The following is a 25889-nucleotide window of genomic DNA, read 5'->3' as shown; positions in this document are numbered from 1 at the left end:
TGCTGCTCTTCGGTGGAAAGAATTGCAAAGAGACAAAGAAGAGGAAGGTGAAATGAAGATCACAAGATGGAGGTTGATGGTGACTAAGTTCATCCTTGCTGATTATGAACTTGAGTTGTTTAAGAGGTTGCAAAATCTGAAATAGAAATATATTGTATTAACCACTTTTTTCGGATCTTAATTAACAACTAACATATTCAAAGAAATATAGTTATTACTTCATTTTCATAGGAAGACAGTTATATCAGTTATATTCATGTGAATGAGATTAACAATTACAATTACTTATAAGGAAAACTCATAACTAACATCTGAAAACACCATCAATAAATTTACTATAGAAATTAAAATCTACATAACATGGAATTTGAACCGAGAAATCATTCTAGGGATACTTCTGCAATCACCTAGATTAGTCCACAAATATCACTTAGGATGAATTGATGATTACCATCAAATACTACTATATCAAAATCAAACAACGATTACTATTAAATACCACCATATCATTTAAGGCATCATATACCATTGTATCAATAATTGATACATTTAGAACATCAGATACTACTGTATCATTTAGGGCTTCATATACCACTATATCATTTAGGGCATCAATTACCATTGGATCGTTTAGGGCATTGGATACCACTTTATCATTTGGGGCGTTAATACCACTGTATCATTCCTTTTCTTAACTATGAAAATAACATAAGATTAGAAGATATACTCATAATCATTATTTTTATAAATGAAAGACTGAAATATCAATTCCATTAGATAAATCTATCTCTTGCAAATAAATATATTCCATGTTCAGTTAGAAAATCAACCTATCTAACTGGTTGTCAATTATATTGACGATAAGAGTTGCTTTAAAGAAATAACTGTAACAATGTTACAACTCAATTAATCTTACCTTCTACTTGAATATACATCATAAAAGTAAATATACCTATTTTCGATAAACGTTTTAATGCATAACTTATCTTCATCTGATACACGTTTGACATCTTGTGGAGAGGGGACATTGTCAGTGGCATAACCACCCAACCTTGGACCATAACTTATCCCCACACAATCTCTAATAAGAAAGACCCTCCCTACCCAGAATAGACATGAAACACCTTGTCATCCATTGAGCATGCTGGTATCTAATCACACCACTGGACTTGACAGCAGGAGATACAATAAACATGATCAAGCATGAGTTATTAAATGAGTCCTTTTAAAAATAATAAACATTGCTATATCACATCTGACTCTGTTTCATGTAATTGTAGATTCCTTTCTATCACTTCTTTACCCTTTTCCTTGGCTATACAACTGGGTGAGTCCCAGGTGTTTGAATCTTAGAGAAAACTGCTCTTTCGGTTGATCTTTAACTGATAAAAGAATATTATATGTTTCCAGCTTATCACAAACTATGACTTGAAAGAATATGTTCTTTAAAACTAGCAGAAATATCATTGATTCTGATTTCCAAATTGTAAATTTAAATCATGATTTTATTGCATCTTAAATAACTCTTTCTCAAGAGGTTCTATCTGATGATTATAACTATAGTTTAGCTATTTTGGAAATCGGAAAACAGTAGCAAATGATAAGAAGTAAACAACTATGCTTGGAACATGATTGATTACATAACCTGTGACAATTTGGAAAAAACATGAGCCTAGCTGGCCGTTATGATTCAGCCCCTCCAAAAACGTTCTTCATGCACACAGTCTAGTGTAAAGATGTATCATGTCTTCTGCAAAGAAGACCATTACAAGGCATAAAGGGTTGGACTTGGCAATGCCATGGATGCAGTGATTTCAAACTGACATTTGCAGAAAATTGGGTGTAAATGGAAGTCGGAAATGAGAGAGGGAGTTGAGGATGAGAGAAAATTCGGGTGCTTGGTATATATCTCCTCCGCCTCTCTCTCGACTTCTTAAATAAAAAAGGTAATGATCAAATAAGTCGTATGTAAGAACAAGGAAGTCTGGTGTTGAAAGAAAATAAGAATAAAATGCTGCTCTCTGTCTCCTTCGACTTCAAAATATATAATGAGTAATGTGACTCCTTGGCTTCCGTAACATAAAGAATATCTTGGCTCTTTGAACGCCAATTAAAATGGCCAAGTGTTAAATCGGTTTTAAAAAGAAAAGAAAGAATAAAGGTTGGAAGAAGATTTGAAGATTATAAATTGAAAAATATTATAGTTTATATCTATCTACGTACACGTAGATATATTTGTGAGGTGGGCATCATTATATTATGGTGTCACTTTATATTTATCTCTATGTGTACGTACATAGTTATATATTAAAATAATATTGTGAAAGATCATCAAAACCTTTGAGATACATATTATATTTAATTAAATAATTAATGTTTTATATGTTTATTTAATAGCTCATGCGGTTCCATCGATTGTATTCTGATGTTCAAGTCACTAGGTCCTCAACCATGGTGATTCACGATTTATACCCATTTGCCCAGTGTTGGTGATGCTCCTGTGTCCAATTCTTTTCTGACAATACTTCCACCCCTTCGACATGCTTCTTACAAGGAAATTCTCCATAGTTAAATCATATTACTATAACAAGTTATTTAATCATAAATAATCATAATGGTTAACTGCTTTTTTAATACCATGAATTCATGATAAATAATCAACTAGCAAGTTATCTTCACATGAAATTATAACAACTAACCATCTTACCATTTTGTAGGATTCTAACAAATTTAACTGTCAATTGACTTCATGTGAACCTTAATGACTATATGAACATTTTAAATTAGGTCAAAAATTGGGATGTAACAGATATGCCTGTGAAAGATTATATTGAGGAGTTCCACAAGTTGACTATTCGGTCTAGTCATAGAGAATTGTTAAAGGAAAAGGTAGCTCGGTACATTAATGGTTTGATATTAAATATTCAGGATGAAGTTGGTATGCTGAATATTTCTTCAGACAAGGATGCTTATCAACATTCCCTAAAGGCAGGAGATAAAATGAAAAGGAAAAGTCAAGGTAATGCTAGAGGGAAGGAGAAGCAGGATAGCTTGGCACAAGCTAAACCGAGCGTTGAAGGTGAACCAAAACCTGTTGATCAGAAAAAGAGGACAGGTGGAGGTGGGTTCAGAGATAAGTGTTTCAAATGTGGTAAAGAAGGGCATAGATCTTTTGAATGTCCACTTAGCAAGACAACTGTTGTTGTGAATGAGGTTGTAGTTCAAGATAGTCAGCCTGAGCAAGGAGAAAGTTTGCTAGTTCGGTGGGTAGTAGTTGGTGAGAGGACATTGGATTCTTGTCAGAGGACTAGTTTGTTTAGGACTTGTAAGTCTGGTGGTAAGTCTACAAGGTGATTGTGAATGGTGGTAGTATGAATAACCTGGTTGCTGAGGATATGGTTCAAAAACTTCGTTTGAAGAGAGTAAGGCATCCTTATCCTTATAGGATTGGCTGGTTACAAGGTTAAGCATGCTTTGGAAGTGAGGGAGCAATGCCTTGTTGATTTACAGATTGGGAAATACAAGGATCAAGTGTTGTGTGATATTGTGGACATGGACAGTTGTCATGTGTTGCTTGGTAGATGTTGTCACTTAGGTTTGCACCCTTGTCCAGAGCCTATGCATGAGGACAACCTAGTGAAACATGGAAAGAACCTCCAAGCTGTGGGACTTGAACTGTGAGGTTGAGTCTCCGGAGAAGGCCGGCTTCCTCTTACTATCAGGGTGCACCTAACTACTCTTGGAGAGGAAAAGGGAGAAGGAGAGCATGAAAGCAAATCTACCTAATCTAATCTAAAGAGGTGATGCACCAAAATAGAGTGTTCAAACCAATCTCTGCCCATATATGCACTATTGAACCAGAATGAAACTAAGAATATGCACATTCAGACTTGCTTTAATCAAATAACCACATGCAGATCGGAAAACCAAGATGAATGACACAAGGAAAGAGAGATTCACTTATATATCATTCATAGGCTAGCAGAGATACAGTCATGCAGATTATAGACTTCCACAAAACAATGGCGAAGGCAAAGAGTTCTTGCACTTTCATACCAATGGCTGAAGGAGATAAAGTAGAGAATCATACAGTTCAGAGTCATAGGGGAATTTACACTGGAATTGCAGAGCAATAGCAGAGAAAACAGAGAAAGATCGACCTTGAACAAAATCTACAAAATTTGCCTTTATAGTTCAGGCATAACTGAGATATTTTCCTGACTGAAATTACCCTACAACCACCGCCATTAAGGCTCTGTCAGGAACAATCATGGGGATCTGAGGAAATTTAATCTAAGTATAGTTCTAGGTACCATGAAATCTGATTGCCTGTGTCAAATAATGCCTTGAGAAGATAGAAACGGCGCCATAACTGTGCTCTGACCAAGTAGATAGATCAATTGGGGCGGTGGAGTGCTCTTCCTTGTCTCACATTCATTCTAGGGTGGTTGGAATCGATTGCAGAGATTAAATCCGCAAGATAACCCGACTTTCTTCATTCTTGAGCACTTGAATCAGCGGAATCAGCAAGTCAACTAAACCCTGGCACTAGAAGGAGCCACGTGGTCCAACAGCTTTTTATTTTTTCGCCACCCTGCAAAGTTTCCCTGAGTTGACCATGTTTTTTCATTACTAACTGCGCCACCTTGCAACCCCTGACCGTGACGGTCACATTAGCTGCCAGTCGCTTAACTGTCAACCTTGGCCGGGCCTGCAAAGACACGTGTCACTGAGGCACTATGTCGCTATGGGTATCCTTCGGGCACTTTCCCATAGCGAGATAGCGCTCGCCGTCGATTTGAACTGATTTGACAATCATGAGGACTCGCCACAATACTGCGCTATCTCCTTAGAACCTCTGGGCCCACGAACCACTTGGCTTCCGACTCAGCAACTGTATCATACCTGGCGACCCCAAAGAGATAGGCCCCATAGGGACACACGACAAGAAGGCGTTATGTTACTATGGTAAAAAACGAGCAACTATCAATAGCGCGATAACGCCAATCGTGGATCAGATTACATTGGATGGTGAGGGCTTATCCAGTGCCTAGCTGTGAGGGCGGGCTAATGATGTCATCTAGGACACGTGCCCTCCACCCGTTTTCCTGCATTTTATAACTTTCTCGCACCTTGATAATGCGGGAATACGCCAACGCTCGATCCTTGAAGATTTGACAATGATCAAAATTTGTGCAGGACTGCATACTTGGTTAATTGGATGGGCCAATAAGATTCGCCTTCGTACTTTGACCTATTTGACAGCTGCCACGAAAGACAAGCCACCTATTCATCCTGTGGCCCACAAGACGGAAACGGACCCACACGCCACGCGTCACCGAGGCGCTATGTCGCTATGGTTAAAGTTCTCGTAGTTCTCCATAGTAAGATAGCGCCTGCCGTGGATCTGGGGAAGATCTGATGGCGAACAAGATAGATCTGACTTATTAGTGTATCAACCAATGAGAGCCGACCATGTGCCAAACTGTCTAACAAGTCCTCGCAGGGCCCACATTCCACGCAGTCATGCCTTAGCCAATGAAAAGACTGATCAACTGCCAACGTGTTTGAAAAATCCTCGCTGATATCCAACAGAGCATACTTGGGACCCACCGTATTTCCAAACTTCGCTGCAGGATCACTTTTCAACTGGGCGCTATGTCACTAACGGCGAGAAGAACCAATTTCCCGATAGTGCCATAGCGCCCTTTGTTGATTTATCTAAAACCGGCGCCGGAGAAACAACCAGGCAAAGAGGGACCCCCCTGACACGCGGCAAAAGGGCGCTATGTCGCTAATGCAAAACATCGTGCAACTTTCAAAAGCAACATAGCGCCAACTGTCAATATCCTCAGATCTGACGATGGAGAACTTGCGGGCCGTAGAAACATATCATAAGGTTTGATCGTTTTATTTATTTTTTGATATCCTTGGGACGTTTAAAATAATATTAAACTGGGGGAGTGACCGTTGGCGGGGCAGTATTTAAAATTCAATTATTGGCGGGGCGCAAAAAATGAGCAACAGTAGACTTTGGCAGTATGAATGTAGGGTTGTGCATGATCATATCAAGAATGTGTTTACTGTTGAGAAAGGTGGCAGGAAGTTTTCTCTAATTCCTTTGCAGAATGATGAGCTCGGTAAAAGGAACTTGAGTATTGGAAGCCGAGTTGAGTTGGCCAATTTTGAGAAGGTTGGAGATCCATGGGGAAAATAGACCTGTAACACACCTAAGATGGATGTGAAGAAGCATAAGAAGAACAAGGGAAAGAGTGTACAAATTGAAGATTCAGAGGATATGTATGTGAAGAACCAGTTTGAGATTTGTGTTGAATCCTAGAAGATGTTCTTCCAGTTACTAGAACATCTCTTTGAACCTAGAGTGTCTGATGTAGGAGTACCCTAGGCTTTCTTGCAATCCTGCATGTTGGAGCCGAGTGCCAGTGGTTTTCAATTTTCCTGTTGCTGCCAAGTTACTGTAGCTCCTAGTGGATGCCTAGTTACTGAGCTCTGTCATGTTCCCATTTTGGCTGACATCGTTTAGCGTGCCGGATCAGTCTATCATAGGCTCTCGTAGACGGGTGGTGATGTGGAGAGAGTCGACCAATGACTATTTGGTAGTATTTTGTCCTTTTCAGTTAATTAGTGATTTGGGCCTACGTTTGTTATAAAGTAAAGTTACTTTATTTGGACCCAGTTTTATAATTTGATGTTGAGATGCACTTTATATTATAAAGTAATATTTTATAAAAGTGCACTTTATTTCATAAGAATATTTGGATGCTTCTAGAATGTTTAAGTGACCTCTAGAGGAAGCTACTAAAAAGTGAATAAATAGACCCTATGGGTCTTGCATTTGATCATCCAGTTTGTATTTTCTCCCTTGACATCAGATTGTGATTCAGTCACATAATCTATTATGGAGCCAAGTGGTTTCAGATAGTCACTAGGTCTTTGGAAACGAAGTCTCCCTTGGATTTGCATAACTGAGGAGGTGAAATATCCTTTGAAGGGTTGCACATTTGGAGGTGATACTATAGTCACTTCAGCTAGGGCATCATTGGGCCTAAGGCCATTTTCACCATTTTAGCATTTTAGCATTTCAGGAGGCATTTTTAGCAGGGCCGAAATTCTAGGAGGCCGTTTTTAGCAGGTCTGAAATTATAAGAAGCCATTTTTAGCAGATCCGAAATTTTAGGAGGCTTCTTTTAGCAGACCCAAAATTATAGGAGGGCATTTTCTGAGGACTATTCATTTCCAGTCATGGATTGATTGCAGGACATCTTTAGAAGGCTTAATTGTGGTAGAGGAAAGATTTATAGCTGCTGGTTCGTTTTTGCTACAAGTCTGATCCAATTTTCAAAATTTCAAGATAAGGATTTGGAACCACATTTTTGTTCATATCTTCCTCATTACTCAGCATATTATTCTGAGTATTTTTGCATCGGATTTCTATCGTCGAGGAGATAAAGATAGGTGCATTTTGGAGTTCCAAAATGCCATGATTTATTTTTAAGGAATTTTTCAAAACTCTTAGACATTTTTGAAAATTTGCAAGGAAGTACATTTTCAGATTTGGGGTGACTTTGGCTTGGGTGTTGGCATCTTCAGCATTGGTAAAAATTATTACAGCCATCTACAATCAAGTTCTTCACTTCTCATTTGGCATTTGGCATATTTTCTAAGAAATGTATGTTTTCAGCCAAGTACAAAATATAGCCTCAGCACTTTACTATTTTACATTGTACTTGTCTTTGTTTACCATTTGGCATTATTGGTATCAAAGGAAGGCTAGGATTTTGCAAGTGAAAAAGTATTGTAATTTTTAGACTATCTATATTGCCAACCTAGGGTTTGATGATCATATTATTGGCTGAAATATGTATGGCATTGTTGTAAATTGTTGATATATAAATGGCATATGGTTTTGAGAAATTTCCTATGTTCAGCATTTACTTTCAGTAGTAGTCTTCAGTTGCATGCCAAGTGTTTGACAAAATTTCTCAGTTCAGCATTAGAGGCTTTTAGTGGCCTATTGGTAGGGGTCATTACAAGCTCTTAGTGGATGCGGAGTTACTATAGCTCCTAGTGGGTGCCGAGTTACTGTAGCTCCTATTGGATGTTGAGTTACTGTAGCTCCTAGTGGATGCTGAGTGTTCTTGTATGTGCCAAATGCCAGTATTGGTTTTGGTTGGGTGCCGAGTTACTGTAGCTCCTAGTGGATGTTGAGTTACTGTAGCTCCTAGTGGGTGCCGAATTACAGTAGCTCTTAGTGGATGCCGAGTGTTCCTGTAAGTGCCGAATGCCAGTATTGGTTTTGGTTTTGTTCGTGACGAGTTGTCTGCGAGCCAACTCGTGGTATCGGAAGCCTTAAGTGAGATGGTGGTATCAAAAGCCCTAAATGAACCAAAGGTAAATAATGCCCTAATTGATACAGTGGTATGTAATGCCCTAATTTAAAATATAGTGGTATTTAATTGTAATTATCATTTGATCTTAAGATAGCGATTTGTAGATGATCGTCATCATATGAAATTGTTATAATGTAATTGTGGACTAACCCGGGTGGTTGCAGAAGCATCCTTAGTTTGATTTCAATCTCAGTTTTCCAATTATGTGGTTTTCAATTTCTATAGTAATTTCATTTGATGGTAATTCAAGTTTGTTGTTAAGAAATTTTGCCTAACTGATTTTAACAATGTAACTTCTTCACATGAATGTGAATGATATAACCGACTTCCTATGAAACAAAGTAAAAACAATATTCTTTGAGTATGTGAGATGTTTAATTAGACCTGGGAAAACCGGATGTTACAAAAACTCCTTAGGATATGGCTAGCTGTGCACTACAATCTACACCTACACACTTTTGGCAAAATATTTGACATACCAATGCTATTTCCTTTTTATCCAGATTAGGGACAACAGGAGGAGGTTTACAAAAAGTCCTTGAATCCTTAAAATGTTTCATCTAGGGGATCGATCTGGAGATTCATGGCCCAGATCCTCAGATACATGATTTTACTATGTGCTGATATATGGTTAACAAGAGCTAATAGAACTTTAAAAATACAGTAATATACTTGTCATTTTCCTTTCTTGCATAAAAACTATGAGTTTATTTGTCATAAAAAATTCTTATTAAAGACCAAAGAGATTACTAGTATGAAAAGAAACAATACAATTGTTTAAGATTTATACATGATCTAAAGTTAAATCAATTAATTGTAAATATAGTAATCTCCAAGAACGATTTTGTCATATTTATGAAATAATGGTGGTCAAATTTACAATGATTTTTTCAATCCCAAGCTAAGATGGTCAAATCATTAATTGTCTTGTCCCCTTTTCAAAACTATAGGAACTTATTAACGACCCATGGCCTATTTTTTTTTCCTAAGGCCAAGGGATACAATAAGAGAAACATTTTTGTAACAATTTTTATGTTAAGCACAATCATTTATTTTCAAGAGGCAATTACAATATTATTATAAGGGCTATACCATATTTAGAAGGTGTTTTTAGAAACATAATTCAATTATAAATAAAAAGAAGTATTTTAAACACTTCATGTATTGTTTTATGCAAAAAGTGTTTTAAACACTTCGAAGGCAGACACGTGGATTGTTTCATCCTTCCCCTGCTTTGTACTGTAAATTTTTGCTACGATCTCATTATCAACTCTGTGTAGTTGGAATTCTGCTATAAACTCTTTCTTGACGTCTTCCCATGTGGCTAGCTTCTTCTGGTCAATGTCTAAAAACCAATCAATTGTTATACCTCGTAGGGTAGTTGGAAACTGTAAGATCCAGTCATCTTGGTCCATTACGCCATTCACAGTTCATATCGTTTCACACGTTTTACAGTGTCAAATTTGATCGACCATCCCATCTCCATTAAATTTAGGCAGGGTCTCCATTGGTCCTACCATCGTTATCTTCTGCTTGGTTTCACTTGACTTCTGTGCTTGTTGCGCACCTGCATTATTTTGCACACCCACACTACTATTCATACCCGCGTTGTTCTGCAAAACCATGCTATTTCAGACAACTGCATTACTCTGTGGTGTGAAGAGTTCTTCTAGAAGCAAGTTTTCGTGTTGTATCCGTTCGTCTGGTGTATCGGGAACGTAGAGTTCACCCCACGCTCGTACTACTTCGACACCTCGAGCCATGCAGATTCCTTCTCTTCCATCCAGATTCTCCAGCCTTGGCATATACAAGTTTAAAAAATCCTCCCTTGTCTCTTCAACCAAACTTAATCTTTGCTATGTCTCCTTGAGCAAGTCTTTGGTACTTCTCAGCCGGTAGGCCAATGCACTCCTCGATCATTGCTCCTGTAACACCGCCTTGATACTCGTCGGCAAGCTGTTGAAACTTCTGGCTTCGTTTTTCCTGTTGCATTAAGATTAATGCTTCTTGTGCTATGTCCACATCATCATTTTATTTTATTTTATTTTGATCTTTATTGAGCAAGTTTGGCATTAATCTTTGGAACACATCTTTGATACCAAGTTCGACAGGCAATGACACCAATACTGTACAGGGTAAACGGATAGCTATCGCATTAAGACGCTAGAATGTAACATACAAGATAGTACTTTCTCATATAAGCAAAGTATACAATCATGAGTACAATGATAATTCATAGTTCAATTTGGACTATGTACATATATCTCTTGAAGGGGTGACTCAACCGTCATGCAACATTTTAGACACTAACTAATCTCATCAGCTATGTTTAGACATTTGTTGAGAACATGTAGGACAGGTAGAAGTCTCTATGCCATCATCTACATTGAAGAGAACTTGAGGAACAAAATTATCATGGGGATCTTAGCATGTTGAAACATGGAAGAAACTCATTGTGGGAAGTGCTACTTGTTAGATTAGGTGAAAAACTAATCTCCCAAGAACACCTGTATGCATAACCCTGTCACATGGATGAAGCAAAGAACAGAAGCAAGAAAAAATTATGGAGGCCAAAAAGCCAGAGACATCTTGTGGACATGCAAAGAGCAATCTCTATTATGATCCAATAAGTGAATGAAAAAATACAAAGAGGTGAATCTTTATAAAAGGAATCACGAAACCCTAACTAGATTTGCGCATTATAATTAATATAAAATATTAATTATATGCACCTAAAAGCAAGCTTAAGAACTAGAGTAATAAACCACTTAATTGATTAAATCAAGATGATCTAATTAATAAGTGAAACAAAATAATTACTCTAACACCCCCCCTTAAGCGAAGCTCGGGAGGAAGCTAACCTAGCAAAGCTATGAAAGCAGGAAAATGGGTCTCAGCAACAAGGCCTGATCAGGTACCCAATACAAGAAAATGAACTAGATGAAGGAAACAAAGCCTCCAATCTAGGAAATGTCCCAAAGAAAGGAACAAGAAAGAGCATGAAGCATCTCTGAAGCATGAAGCTGCAAACACTGTCAAAAGAAACTGCTGGAACCCCCACTGAAATAGTGCATGACCAGGTAGAGAAGACAAAGTCTGAAGAGCTGATCAATCGAAGAGGTGACCACCAAAAGTAGGAATGAATGAGTGTCTATATAGTAGATGAACCATCTCACTGAAATGCATAGGTGCCTAGCCATTGCATCCGCCTAGTACATAGGAACAAAAACTGAATACGTAGATCACTCAACCAAACCAAGGAAGCAATAGAGCCAACAAGTGAACCCCCCCCTAATGCTGAATAGGGAGAGGGGTGACAGGAACACTGATATGCAATGCCAAAAACATCTGCAAGAAGAAGAATCAGGAACACCAATAGTGCAATAGAAGTACAAGCACAGGATAAAGGGTGGTGTCACCGACACACAACATGGGCTAATGTCGTGGAAGGAACACTCACTTGACAAAGGTGGATGAGCACAAAATGGCAAAACATCATGACCCCCCATGGCACTTTATAACTGAGTTTGTTTACAGAAAAAGGATGCAACAGAAGAGAAGCATACAATGCTCAGAAGACAGAAAGAAGAGTGAGCCAAAAGAACAGAAGAAGAGATCCCAGGACCTGTAGAATCCAAGTAATCCGCCAGAGTGCGAAAGTGCAAAACTCGGAGAAGAAAGAACTTAGAGTAGAATTTGGATAAAAGACCTCTGCAACTGAATAACTCACAGAACCAGCTTTCCAACGATATCTGGCAAGCCCAAAAAAGAGTCCGGATGAGCGAGATATGGCTCCCGGAAGGCAAAACAGAACATCCGGATTTGACTGCCAAAACAGGCAACCAAACTACACCAAAACTCAAAAAAACTTGTACCATCATCTCTATCTCGGAACCAGCTTTCTGGCGCATTTTTCAGATCGAAAAAATACGTTCGTATGCTCAAGTTACGGAAGAAAAATCGACAGGGCCTCTGAAAATGCATGAATTTTTTTTTTTTTTAATAAAAAAATAATTAAAAAAAAACAAAAATCTTTTAAAAAACGCGCCACCCCGGGAGCGGAGGCGGAGTGGAGGAGGGCAGCCGAGCCGCTGGCAGCGGAGGAGGGCGGCAGGCGTCGTTGCAGGCAGCTGGGCGGTAACCGCCAACAGTTCCGCTGTGGTTAGTAAACCGCCAGCGGGATTTTAAACTGCTTTTTTTTTTTTTGCAATTTGTTTTGTAAAATTCTGCCTCGTACTGAGTGCAGAGGCCGTACGGCCCTGTACGACAATTTTTTTTGCCTCCTGGATCTACGTTGTCCAAAATGGACAAATTTTATATAGATTCTGTGGTTTTTGGGTGCTCTGAACACAACGGTGATGTCTGTTTGAGCCCAAAGGTACCAGAAACAAAGGTACCTCTAAATCCACATAAAAAGCTTCTGAAACCCTTGAAAAACTCTTGCTTCTGAAACACTTCAACAAAACACAAACAGCGAGCAGTCTTGTCTTTGATACCATGTTAGATTAGGTGAAAAATTAATCTCCCAAGAACACCTGCATGCATAACCCTGTCACATGGATGAAGCAAAGAATAGAAGCAAGAAAAAATTATGGAGGCCAAAAAGCTAGAGACATCTTATGGACATGCAAAGAGCAATCTCTATTATGATCCAATAAATGAATGAAAAAATACAAAGAGGTGAATCCATATAAAAGGAATCACGAAACCCTAACTAGGTTTGCGCATTATAATTAATATAAAATATTAATTATATGCACCTAAAAGCAAGCTTAAGAACTAGAGTAATAAACCACTTAATTAATTAAATCAAGATGATCTAATTAATAAGTGAAACAAAATAATTACTCTAACACTACTTAGGTTGGCATAGTGATACTTCAGCATTTGGTTTGTGTAGCATTTCTTGGCAAGAGTGACTTTACTTGGTTTGCAAGTGTTTGAAGGAAAGCAATAATGGGAAGGGCAAACTACCTGTCTCCTTTTCAAAACTAAAATAATTGATAATATTTTAAGTTGGATCAATTAGTCCATTTTCAAAGGAGTAACTTAACTCTTATTATAGTTACTTTATTATGCTCAAGTGGTTTTACAATTATATTTCAGAATGCATTTGAAAAGGGGCATTTGTTTATAATTTAAAAGTATTTTTAAATACTTTCGAGGGAAAGTTTAATATAAATAAATAAATAAATAAATAAATAAATAAATAAATAAATAAATAAAGAATCCAAAATAGAGTGCTTGTAAAAAATGTCAATGTCTCATTTCAAACCATTAAAAATCCAATATGCTTTGTTATCATCTTTAAATTCAAAAATAAAATGAAGATTTGCTAGAACACAACTAATATAGAAAAAATAAAAACCTATATCACGAAACAAAAAAATATTTAGATGTCTTTGCAACTAGGTCAATAAATCCAACAAATTGATTGAAAATTTCTCCAAACTAGTCACAGTCGACTGAAAATTGGTGCAATGAAATTCATTAACTCTAGAGCACAGGAGCAACATTCAGTTAGACCAAAAATGAGTTTTCTTTTTCTGATTACAACAAGCTGTCTGGGAATAGCTAAGCATGTTTTTGCTTGAGACTCCTAGGTAACCATAAGTATTTGAGCAGTTTTTCAAGTGACTTACTTGGACTGGTACTAGGTAGGCTAAGGATGGTTTACATGTTGTGGTGAAATGCTTTCCATGTTTTAGTGTTCATAATACTCCTACATTTGATTCAGTATTTTAATAATTAATCGGCTGTTTTCATTCAATACCATCCTGAATTTAAATGATTCTATCAGCTATAGGTTTCTGCAGATCTAATGTAATATGAATGTGGGTTGTTCTATTCCTAGACAGAGTGCCATTGCAAAGCCTGACACATATTCCCTATAGCAGATCGATTTTTCTTGAGGATAAGAAATGAAAGCTTGAGCCAAACTGGCATGGCATTTAAGACATTGAAAAGAAGAGACCGATTTCTCATAATAGAAAAAACTTGACAAGGTAAAGGTCTCTATAATGAATAGTTCATAGAGTGCTTCACTTGCTGAAGGTTTTGCAAATGGAGTAGCGAGTTAAGTGGAATTAGTCTGAGGGAAGTGGAAATGTCATGGTTATACAAACAGAATCTAAAATGGTATTGGGATGGGCAATCTCCTAGAAATCACAACCTTTCAGCCCTATAAGCATCACCTAGATGCAATGCATGCCAAGTGAACCATCAATACACATTAGAGACGGGTTCCCATGAATTGGTGCTCACAAAATGTGGGTCAATAATGTTTGACTAAAAACTGAACAGCTCAATTCTTATTAACCAACATGTGAACCAATTCAGACCATGTTTCTTTTGTTCTGAGACAAAAAGATTGTGATGAAATATTCTTTAGGCATCATTAGGTATAAACCAATCCATCCTCGAATCCAAGCTTTTGAGGTTTTTTGGACCAAGCAAGACTCACATGAATCTGCAATGACAGCTTTTTCATAGGTAAGTGGAGATGTTCACAAATATGCAAATGTTAGATCAAGGTATTTGTTTGTATATAGAAAATTTATTTATATTCTTCAAATGATCATGCTTTGAAATAAGGAGAATGCACACTTTCATGAGAGCTACTTATTTCAGACAGAGTTGACAATGAAATCTAGATCTTAATGAACAGGTGATTGGTATTTCTAATATGATGAGTGTTTGCAAAATATAATTTAGCACTGTGTCAATCCTACTGTCGACAAATATTGTTGCCTTACAATTGGAAAAATTTCATATACAAAGAAAGTCACAAGCAGTGAAATGACATCCAACAATAAGCAGATGCAGAAATTGAGTGAACTGGATTAACTTTCCTATTATCATTAGAATAGACACTTCTCATGAAAAACTAAAATTCAAACTTAGGAACTTTGTTCCCAGAGGCCACATACTTTATGTTCCAATTTAAATATTCTATGAAAAGACCTTTTATTATGAGGAGCAATCAGAAAGATATTCCTAGATAAAAAATCAAAGAAAGAGCTCAATACTTGGCAGTCTCCATATTCTGTAAACAGATATATAATTGTTACATAATTCTGACCATTGCAATACCATTTAAATTAATTTTTTGAAATCCTAAATGAAAAAAATCCTTTCTAATGTTCATCATGTACAAGACAGAGATAAGAAATTACAGTGAAAGCATCTTCATCAGTACGATCATCCCCAATATAGAGTGGAACAACATTCTTAGCATTTTCCAATCCTGCCATGAACATATAAAGCCATTCAGAATTAAATATCTTTATTGAGAGATAAATTATTTTAACATCTGCTTCATATGCCATTACTGCACCCATGCTGTAATCCCTGTCTCACATTTAATGTTTACACTAAGCTATTAGTCAATAATCCTTATTTAACCATTCAAAGGCTGAAAATATCTTAATGTATTCTATGAATCAAGATATTTGAACATGTTCTAATAATAATGCGAATGAATGGCCTGGGAGAATATATTCTATTCGGCTAAAAAAGTAGAGGTTGTATACAACCATAAGAAATCAAAATGTGAGTGGTTCAACAATGATTAGGTGTGTCCCATGGTACAACCTGATTTCATAATTAGTGATACGAATGGTCTTCACAAACAGTCTAGGTTTTGAATTTGAGAACGTCACACATATATTAGAACACTAGAACAGATTTGCATACCCCTTGTTCCTCTTAAAGTCAACAACCACATCTGGAACCACAAGGAACTGGTCTGAATTTGCATACCATATGTTCCCTATATAGCATTCCCTTGTGTTGGATGCTCACTCAGACTTGCAAGTCAAGATCTAAGGCACTCCCGGTGATTCTTGTATTTTACTATTAGACTTGTGGATCCAGTGAGTTCTGTTTAGACTCATGGTTCTCTAAAAACTTGTCAGCTGTAGAGATTTGTGAGTTTATAAGGAGAAACATTTAGAGAAATATTGTTGCCAACCCTAGAAAACTCCATTTCAGACATACTTGTGTTAGTCTGTCATCAATAAATACTCATTATTGCAGTAGACACAAGTCAATATTGTCCTTCCAAGTTAAATTTTCAAAAGTTCTCATCAACATCATTAACACCTCCTCAGTGAATCAGATGAATGCAATGCAATCCACTAACATGATGTAAAGATCCTTTCTTATCCAAACTGGGAAGATGTGAAAAGCAACTTGGTTTTCCTTGTTTTCTGATTTTTTTCTGGTTTTGAATTTAAAGATATATATATATGCTTTTAAATTTTCAAACAATAATTTCCATCTCCTCATTTTTTTAAAAAACAATAAAAAATCACCAAGCTTGAGTCAAGATTAAATTTTACTAAAGACCAAATCAAACATACGATTTTGAATCTGGCTGCTATGAGTGGCACCTGTCGTCGGTAGAAATTGTGTATCGGCCGACGGGTTCCTTCGGGAAAGTTCTTTGTATCGGCCGACGGGTTCCTTCGGGAAAGTTCTTTGTATCGGCCGACGGGTTCCTTCGGGAAAGTTCTTGTTATGTAGCCGACGGTGAATAGTTTGTAGCGGACATGATGTACTTAGCCGACGGATACCTTCGGGAAGGTTCGTCGGAAAGTATTTATAACCCCTTCGGGAAGCATTGTAATCATCTTATCCTTATCATTTGAGAAAAGCATAATGTACTGTTGGCATATGCGATAATAATAAGGGTTCTGCTGGTTGCTGTTTATGTTCGTATTCTTTGCTTGTGTGCGCCGCTTAATTAATCCATACGGTAAACAGCACCCACTTGCATAACTGATATCACTGAAATGCAGGTACAACCTCCAACATATAAAACAGCTCCTTCAAAATGTATGACCGCCCACCAATGAAATTCGAACTCACCAAGAAGCTCCCGCCATATATTATCAGTTGGCAGGCTTTTATGATGATTGATGGCTTGTCCAGAAATGCAGCCGCAGACCCAATGAAGTGCTCGATATTCCCGATGGCAGTAAATTTACTGGCTCAATTCAGATCGCAAACTCCCACGCAACAATTTCCTTTCCCTTCAACACACGTGGCCTCCAATATGCAGTTGCGTTTCCAGTTCTGGGATAATCTGGTGATGTATTGGAGACAGCAGCAAATGAGATCACAAACAATGCCCTTTGTAAAGTAACCCCCTATTCTGGACCAGTTTTAGTGACTTTCACTCACTTTAATTTTGTCAAACAGTTTACTAACAAGCTGATTATTGATTTGTTCTCAGTTTGCAAATGTATATGTTTGTTTATTGCTACTCACTAAGATAGGATATAAGTGTATATAATAATGTAGGATCCAGAGTATACAAACTTATTTTATTACTGAATAAATTGAAGCTAACAGCAGATGTAACTATCATTCAACGCACCAGCAGTTCTGAAATAAGTCATTAACAACCAATGCCTAGTTCGATTCCAAAAATAAGTAAGAATAACACATTGTTTGCATACCAATTTTCTGCTCCAGCATAATAAAGATATTCAAGAATACAATAACATATCTGAAACTTGTCTTTGCACCTCCAGCACTATATGGTATCCCGGTCACTGCATTGCAGATTTGGTAGGTTGCTCTCAGCTGCTGCTAGGGATGATCATGTCACTGTAGCAATTCATTGTTCATGCACTGTAGCGGATTACTGTTCATACACTGTAGTGATTTACTGTTCACGCACTGTAGCGATTCACTATTCACCATTCACTTTGCATATTAGTCTTCTGATTTGTGTTTACCATACAGGTAAAATAAATCAACGCATACAGACAATGGAACCGAATAGTAGAATTATATTCGCATATGCCAGACATACATTATGCTTGATAAGATTAGTGATAGAAGATGATTAATGATGATTTACAATGATCCTGGATGGGATATAAATACTATCTGCCGAACCCTCCCGAAGGAGTCCGTCGGCCACAACCATTATATCCACTACAAACTATTTACCCGTCAGCTACAAAATACAAAACACCAACGATAATCATTTTTTCGGCTACAGAAACACCGACGGGACCATCACGAGACTTTTACTATTTTTTTTTTTTGACAAAAATAAAATGAATAAAAAAAAACACCTCAATTTTGCCTCTAGGCGTCGCCATTCTGCAACGACGATGACAAGGGAATCATCTGATCATTCTGTGACGGTGACGGTGACGACATCTTCCTGGCATGGTAAGATCCGTTGACTACGTGAGGTATCTCTTCGCCGTGCGAGGTTGACAGTTTGATCGCTCCATTATCGCTGACCTCTCGGATCTGATATAGTCCAACCCATCTAGCCTTAAACCTTTGCGGTTTGACTTCATTCTGTCTGTCGTACTTGAGTACCAACTGCCCCGGCGGAAACCTGTTGAGTCTGAGAGGTTTGTCATGCCATTCACCGAGTCTAGGTCGTCATCATTTGATCCTCCTTCTAGTGTCAATACTCCTTCGTCATTCGGTTCCATTCTCCTTTTTCCTTCATCGTCATTTCTTTCGTCATCACTATCACTTTCACCTTCTGAGTCTGACGATGCTGCCTCCTCACCTACCATTTGTGTGTGCAGGTCAATTATGAATCTTTTTCCTTCGCGCTCCATTGATAGCGTATTTCGTTTCCAATCATGTTTTACTTTTGCTTGTACCAACCAAGTCCGTCCGAGAATAGCATCATATCCTTTTCTTTTCAGTGGAATGACTACGAAATCCAATAAAAATGGCTATGTTCCAATAGTTACCGATTGCGCCCTCAAGGTTCTCAACGGTTTGATTTCGTACTGGTCTGCCATGAGCAACTAGAATGTAGGTGGCCACAGTGTCGGCTTTTCCAACTTCTTCCAAGTATCCTCCGGCAACACATTCACGCCAAACCCTCCGTCGACAATTGTGTCTATCAGAACATTTCCCAAAATCCCCATCTCGACGACCGCCGGATGTCTTCCCGTCGTGAGCACCATAAGCATTGGGTCTGTTGCCGTCGCTTCCCTACTGTCCCTTCCTGTCTCCTCCGTTGCTTTCGAAAACGGTGTATGATTCAGAATGGCCGTCCGTAACTGAGGCATTGTGAGAAGGAGGTCACTTATCTTGACCGGTATCTCCATTTGTAAGATCTGTCATACAATGTTTTGTTGTGCGAAGTTCCTTGCCAAGGTGCCGGTGATGTCCTTCAACTGAGATGTCCCTGCCGATGATGCGTTTCCAATTTCCACCTGCGCTTCCTCCAATTTTCTTTTTTCCTCTGCTGGCGGTTTTGCTTGCCTTCGTGTAATTGCTAGAACCTCCTCTTCATCTGTGCCGACAGTGATCAAGTTTACTCCAGACTTTGGGCACTTGGCATCTTCATGGTCACCGGGTCCGCACCATCTACATAATAATTTCGGTGTGTTTTCCGCTGTACAATCCCGCGCAAAATGACCCCACAAATTACATGCTTGGCATTAAACGATCGGCCGTCCGTTTGCATCATACTGGGTTCGACTTCGGCTCCCATTATTATTGTTATTGTTTGCATTGGTGTTATTTTGCCCTCTGTTATTATTCTTGTAGCCTCCGGATGTGGCACCTGCGCTATTCGTATTTCCGCTACTGCCCAACGGGGAAGCCTCCCGTGTAAGAAGCACCTGCGGAGATCCTCTTGTCTTCATGTTAAAGGGGCACTCTTTTGTCGAATGGCCCATGATCTGACAAATGTCACAAAATTGGTTCTTTGGACACGATCCTTTAGTATGACCGTCAGTCTTACACTCCATGCACCACAGCTCACTGCCTTTTGGCTCCTTTTGCATGTTTTTAAACTCCTTCATCATGTGGATCATGTCCTTCTGGAGGGCACGAACCTTCTTATTGTTGCCTTCCTTGTCACTGCTATCACCTTCGGCAGGCTCGTCGTCATCCGAATCAGAGGAGCTAGTGTTCTTCTTCTTCTTTGTTTTTTGCTCACTTTCGAGGTCCAATGCTCTGTTATAAGCTTCCGTGTATGACGACGGTGGCACAATTTTCATTTTCCTCAACTTCGAGCATAGGCCTTCCACGAACCATCTTTTCTGAAGTCCGTCCGCCGGCTTACTTTCCATTTTGTTTATCAAGTCTTTTAATTTCCTAGCATAAATGCGGACGGTTTCGTTCTTCCCCTGCTTAGTATTGAAGATCTCTGCTACAATTTCATTATCATCCCGCAACAGTTTAAATTCTGCCAAAAACTCCTTTTTAATGTTATCCCAACTTTTTAGCTTTTGTGGATTTGTATCAGTGAACCAATCAATTGCTACGCCTCGTAGGGTGGCCGAAAATTGCCTCATCCAGTCGTCTTCATCAGTTATCCCATTTTCCTTCCAGATCGTTTCACATGTTTTGCAATGTCGAATGGGATCGGCCGTACCATCGCCATTGAACTTCGACAGTTTCTCTTTTGGTCCTGCCATCATGATTGGTTTCTGTAAATAGGCGTTGCTCGTTCCTGCAACACTGGCGCTCTTCACTCCCACACCAGCGGTCTACACTCCCACACCGGCGGACTGGTCTTCGACACCGGCGGACTGGTCTCCCACACCGGCGGTCTGCACTCATACACCAGCGGACTGGTCTCCTACACCAGTGGACTGCACTCCCACACCGGCAGACTGTTCTCCCACACCGACGGATTGTTTTCCTATGCCGTCAGACTCAACAGTTGCGAACCTTGGTGAAGAAGGGTGTTCTGAAGTTGTCCCTTGCGGAAGTATATCTCGAACGAAGAGTTCACTCCACACTCTTGCTCCGTTGGCACTCCGAGCCGTGCGAGTCGATGCTCTTCCATCTGAATTCTCTTCCATCGGCGAACACAAATTCAAGAACTCCTCCCGTGCTTCTTCCACCAACTCCACCTGTTGTCGAGTCTCCTCCAGCAATTCCTCCTCGCTTCTGTTTCTGTCGGCAATCTTCTGGAATCTCTGTCGGCGTTTGGCTTGCTGTGCCAGAATTAAATTCTCTTGCGTAGCACGGATTCCATCTTTTCCCTTGACCTTATTCCGATCCTTGTTAAGCTGATTTGGCATTAATCTTCATTCCTCCCACCTTCTAGGTTCATAAGGCAACGACGCCAAATGTTTACCATACAAGTAAAATAAATCAACGCATACAGACAATGGAATAGAATAGCAGAATTATATTCGCATATGCCAGACATATATTATGCTTGATAAGATTAATGATAGAAGATGATTAATGATGATTTACAATGATCCTAGACGGGATATAAATACTATCCGACGAACCCTCCCGGAGGAGTCCGTCGGCTACAAACATTATGTACGCTACAAACTATTTACCCATCAGCTACAGAATACAAAACATCAACGATAATCATTCCGTCGGCTATAGAAACACCGACGGGACCATCCAGTCGGCTGACAATTTGCAAGCACCATATAAACCCCTAGTCTGTGTATTGCAATAGCGTGGAGATTGATAGCTGAGAGGGATTTCGTCCTGAAAGCCCCAGGAAGATTATCTCCAAACTAAACAAGTAATTTCTTGAATCAACCAAAAACCTCAATGGAAGCTCTTCCACCTCTTTTATAATGTTCTCACAAAACCAATGCCTTTGTTTTATCAATGTGGGATAAAACATAACTCCCTTTATGTAACTTATGTCTCCAATGTATTATAAAATAAAGGGGACTCTTTTATTTAAATATTTCCCATGAACTATAGTCTAAGCATTCACAAAGTTAAATATTTAAATTTAACTTTATAAAATGGCTTTATTAATGCAAAATAAATCATATCAATAATAAATGAATCTTTTTGTCGATTTTAAACATTTACCATCGACATGTTGTTGCCAAAGGATGTCCAATCATATCCAGAATGACTTACTATAAATAGTAAGTATACCCAGAACTACCTTGAAACCCCTCAGAGACACCCGCAATTGAAACTGTCTAGGTCAAATGGCCTCTAAGTCCCTTTGATGTCCTGGTTAGCCTATGGGAGCATGGGGAAATAGGCTAACGACACATCATGCTATGAAAGCTAGAAAGGGGACATTACAGTCCGCCCTTCCCAAAATTGCTTATCCTCAAGCAATTTCAGCTCTGGATGCTGCAATATCTGCTCATTTTCCCAAGTAGCATCCTCAACTGGTAGATTCTTCCACTTCACCAGGTACTCCTTGATGACCCTTCTCCTGAGTGGTCTTTCCCTGGTATCAATGATTGCCTTAGGAATCAATATCAACTTACCCTCTTCATCTGGAGGGGGCAGATTTGCAGATGGAACAACATTGTGACCAACTGCTTTCTTCAACCTGGAGAGATGGAACACGTTATGCACCCTACTATCTATTGGTAACTCCAGATCATATGCCACCTCACCAATGCGGCGTGCAACTCTGAACGGCCCATAAAATCTTGGTTTCAACTTCTCTGCTCCACTCTTTTTAAGTGTAGACTGCCTATAGGGCTTAAGTCTCAAGTATACTATATCCCCAACCTCAAAATTGCGTTCCACCTTGTGTTGGTCAGCATATAACTTCTGTTGATTCTGAGCTTGTTGAATATTCTTCTTAAGTGACCTCAGAATATCCTGGCTGTCCTGTAACTAATTCCGTGCACTTGGTATCCGACTATCTCCGAAAAGAAGATCTGCAAAGCTAGGAGCTTCATACCCATATAATGCCATGAATGGAGACATCTTGATCGACATGTGGTAGGTAGTATTATAACAATACCCACCTAAATAAAGCAATCTGATCCAACCCTTCCGCTGTCCTGACACATAGTTCCGCAAGTACTCCTCAACCCACTTATTAACAATCTCTGTCTGCCCATCTGTTTGTGAGTGATAGCTGGTGCTAGGAGTGAGCTCAGTGCCACTCAACCTGAAAAGTTCTTGCCGAAACAAACTCATAAACTTACTGTCCCTATCACTGACTATGTTCTCAGGCATCCCATGAAGCCTAAACACCTCCCGAAAAAACAAGTCTGCCACCTGTGCTGGTAGTTGTAATAGCAAAGAAATGAGCATATTTTGTTAGCCTGTGCACCACCACATAAATACAATCTCGACCTTGCACCTTGGGTAGGCCTGTGATAAAATCCATCGAAATACTCTCCCATTTCTTGTTAGGAATGGGTAAAGGCTGTAATAATCCAGCTGGAGTGGTGTGTTTATCTTTATTCTGCTGGCAAACTGGACATTCTCTAACATATCTTTGCACATCATCCTTAAGTCCTCTCCAAGTGAACCTCTCACGAATCTATCGGTATGTTTTGAAGAACCTGAGATGTCCAACCATAGGTGCATCGTGGAATGCCCTCAAGATAGTACCTTTGATGTGTGACGAAGGTACCAAATAAATCCTATCCTTGTACAGGATAAGGTTGTTAACCACCACATATCTATCATCCTGTACAGATCCCTCTATCAAACTCATTGCCATTGATCCTTAGCATATTCAGCTATTATTTTGTCCCTCCAGTCTGCTGAAATCTCAACTAAGGAGTATACATGTGGTCTCCTGGAAAGTGTATCAGCCATTACATTCTTCTTCCCTTTAACATACTCGATGTCAAAATCATATGCCTGTAGTTTGGTGATCCACTTTTGTTGCGTATCGTTAAGATCTCTCTGACTCATGAAATATTTTATACTATTATGATTCGTTTTAATCACAAATTTACCTCCAACCAGATAAGACCTGCATTTGGCCAACGCATGCATTATGGCCAACATCTCCCTATCATATATAGAGTAGCTCTTCTCCACTCCCCTTAGCTTCCTGCTCTCAAAAGCAATGGGATGGTTTTCCTGCATTAAAACTGCACCCACCCCTTCTTCAGATGCATCACATTGAAGCTCGAATGGTTTGGAGAAATTTGGAAGTGCTAATATTGGACAAGATGTCATCAACTGTTTGAAGTGCTCAAAACACTTCTGAGTTGTCTCTATCCATTCAAAGGCTCCCTTCCTAGTCAAATCTGTAAGTGGAGCTGCTGTCTGTGAGAACCCCTTCACAAGCCTCCTGTAGAAACCACATAGACCAAAAAACCCCTTGAGCTGGGTAAGATTAGTAGGGGTAGGCCATTCAATTATAGCTTTGATTTTATCTGGATCCACCCTCACTCCATCTGTGCTAATGATGTGCCCAAGGTACAATAACTCTGTCATGCCAAATTCACATTTAGATTCTTTGGCATAAAGGGTCTCACTCTCAAGTTTTCTTAATACCTCCTCCAAGTGCTGCAAGTGCTCCTCCCATGTCCCATTGTATATCAAGATATCATCAAAAAATATAAGCACAAATTTCCTTAATTGTCTCTTGAACACCTCGTTCATACAACTCTAAAAGGTAGCCAGTGCATTGGTTAGCCCAAATGGCATAACCAAAAACTCGAAGTGACCATAATGGCACTGGAAAGCAGTTTTCTCAATGTCCTCTGCCCTCATCCTAATCTGATGGTATCCAGACCGTAAGTCTATTTTGGTGAAAAAGCATGCTCCATGCAATTCATCAATCAACTCATCAATCCGAGGAATGGGATATCTGTTTTTTATTGTTTTCTTATTCAACGCCCTATAATCAATGCACATGCGCATCATCCCATCCTTCTTCTTCACCAGAAATACAGCTGAAGCAAAGGGGCTTTTGCTAAGCCTGATGTGCCCCATTTCCAACAACTCCTTAATTGCCTTTTCTATCTCATCCTTATGTTTCTTAGGATGGCGATAGGGAGTGATCATCACTAGTTTGGCTCCCTCCTCGAGCTCAATAACATGCTCTGCACCCCTATCGGGAGGAACCCCATGAGGAATATCACCAAATACCTTGGCATGCCTGTCAAGTATCTCTTGTATATTTGGTGGATGACTCTTCACCCGAGGCTCCGATGAAGCTGGGATAACTAAGCACTCTGTTGCCCACTCTATGTCATTATGTCGGAAAAGTCTCTCCATTCTCCTCAAAGAGACTACCCTGCAACTCCCATCTGAAAGTCCCCTGAGCACAATAGTCCTACCCTCATGCTGAAACCTCATCTCCAACTTCACTAGGTTGAGAGTGAACTCAACCAGCAATGCCATCCATGTCATACCGAGGATGATGTCGTAATCTCCCATGTCCACAACATAGAAATCATCCTCCAACTCATAGCCATCTCCAAATCTAATGTGAAGATTCGAAACCTTCTGAGTACATAATAGCTTTTGGCCATTAGCCACCATGACTCTAAAACCATCATGCTCCTCTGTCTGTAAGCCTCTCCTGACTACCAACTTTGTATCAATAAAGTTATGCGTAGCCCCAGTGTCAATAAGAGAGATCACCTTCTGTCCTTGGATAGTACCACTCACCTTAAAGGTGATTGTCTTCTGAGCCCTTGTTAACCGTGCCAATGATCTATCATCCTTAGCAGTGCTGCTCCTCTCTGTAGTACTACTCTCATCCGAATCAGAGTGCTGATCCTCCCCTTCTGTCGGTGACTCCTCAGTTGAGAAGTACTC

General features: G+C 39.2%; 1 protein-coding gene across 4 annotated transcripts in view; it reads right to left on the bottom strand.

The window, feature by feature from the left end:
• LOC149575597 (putative trehalose-phosphate phosphatase C) overlaps window positions 1-25889 on the bottom strand; it is a 337875-nt gene that overhangs the window by 37298 nt on the left and 274688 nt on the right. For all 4 annotated transcript variants that reach the window (XM_089815362.1, XM_089815363.1, XM_089815361.1 and 1 more), the window contains one exon: window positions 15587-15657. In XM_089815362.1, coding sequence (XP_089671488.1) covers window positions 15587-15657 — 71 coding nt within the window. The remainder of the gene's footprint in view (window positions 1-15586; window positions 15658-25889) is intronic.

The sequence above is a fragment of the Cupressus sempervirens genome, chromosome 2 (genome assembly GCF_028749045.1).
Source record: "Cupressus sempervirens isolate cs-2001-9-10 chromosome 2, ASM2874904v1, whole genome shotgun sequence".
Classification (NCBI taxonomy): domain Eukaryota; kingdom Viridiplantae; phylum Streptophyta; class Pinopsida; order Cupressales; family Cupressaceae; genus Cupressus; species Cupressus sempervirens.
This window is presented reverse-complemented; position numbering and strand designations above follow the sequence as displayed.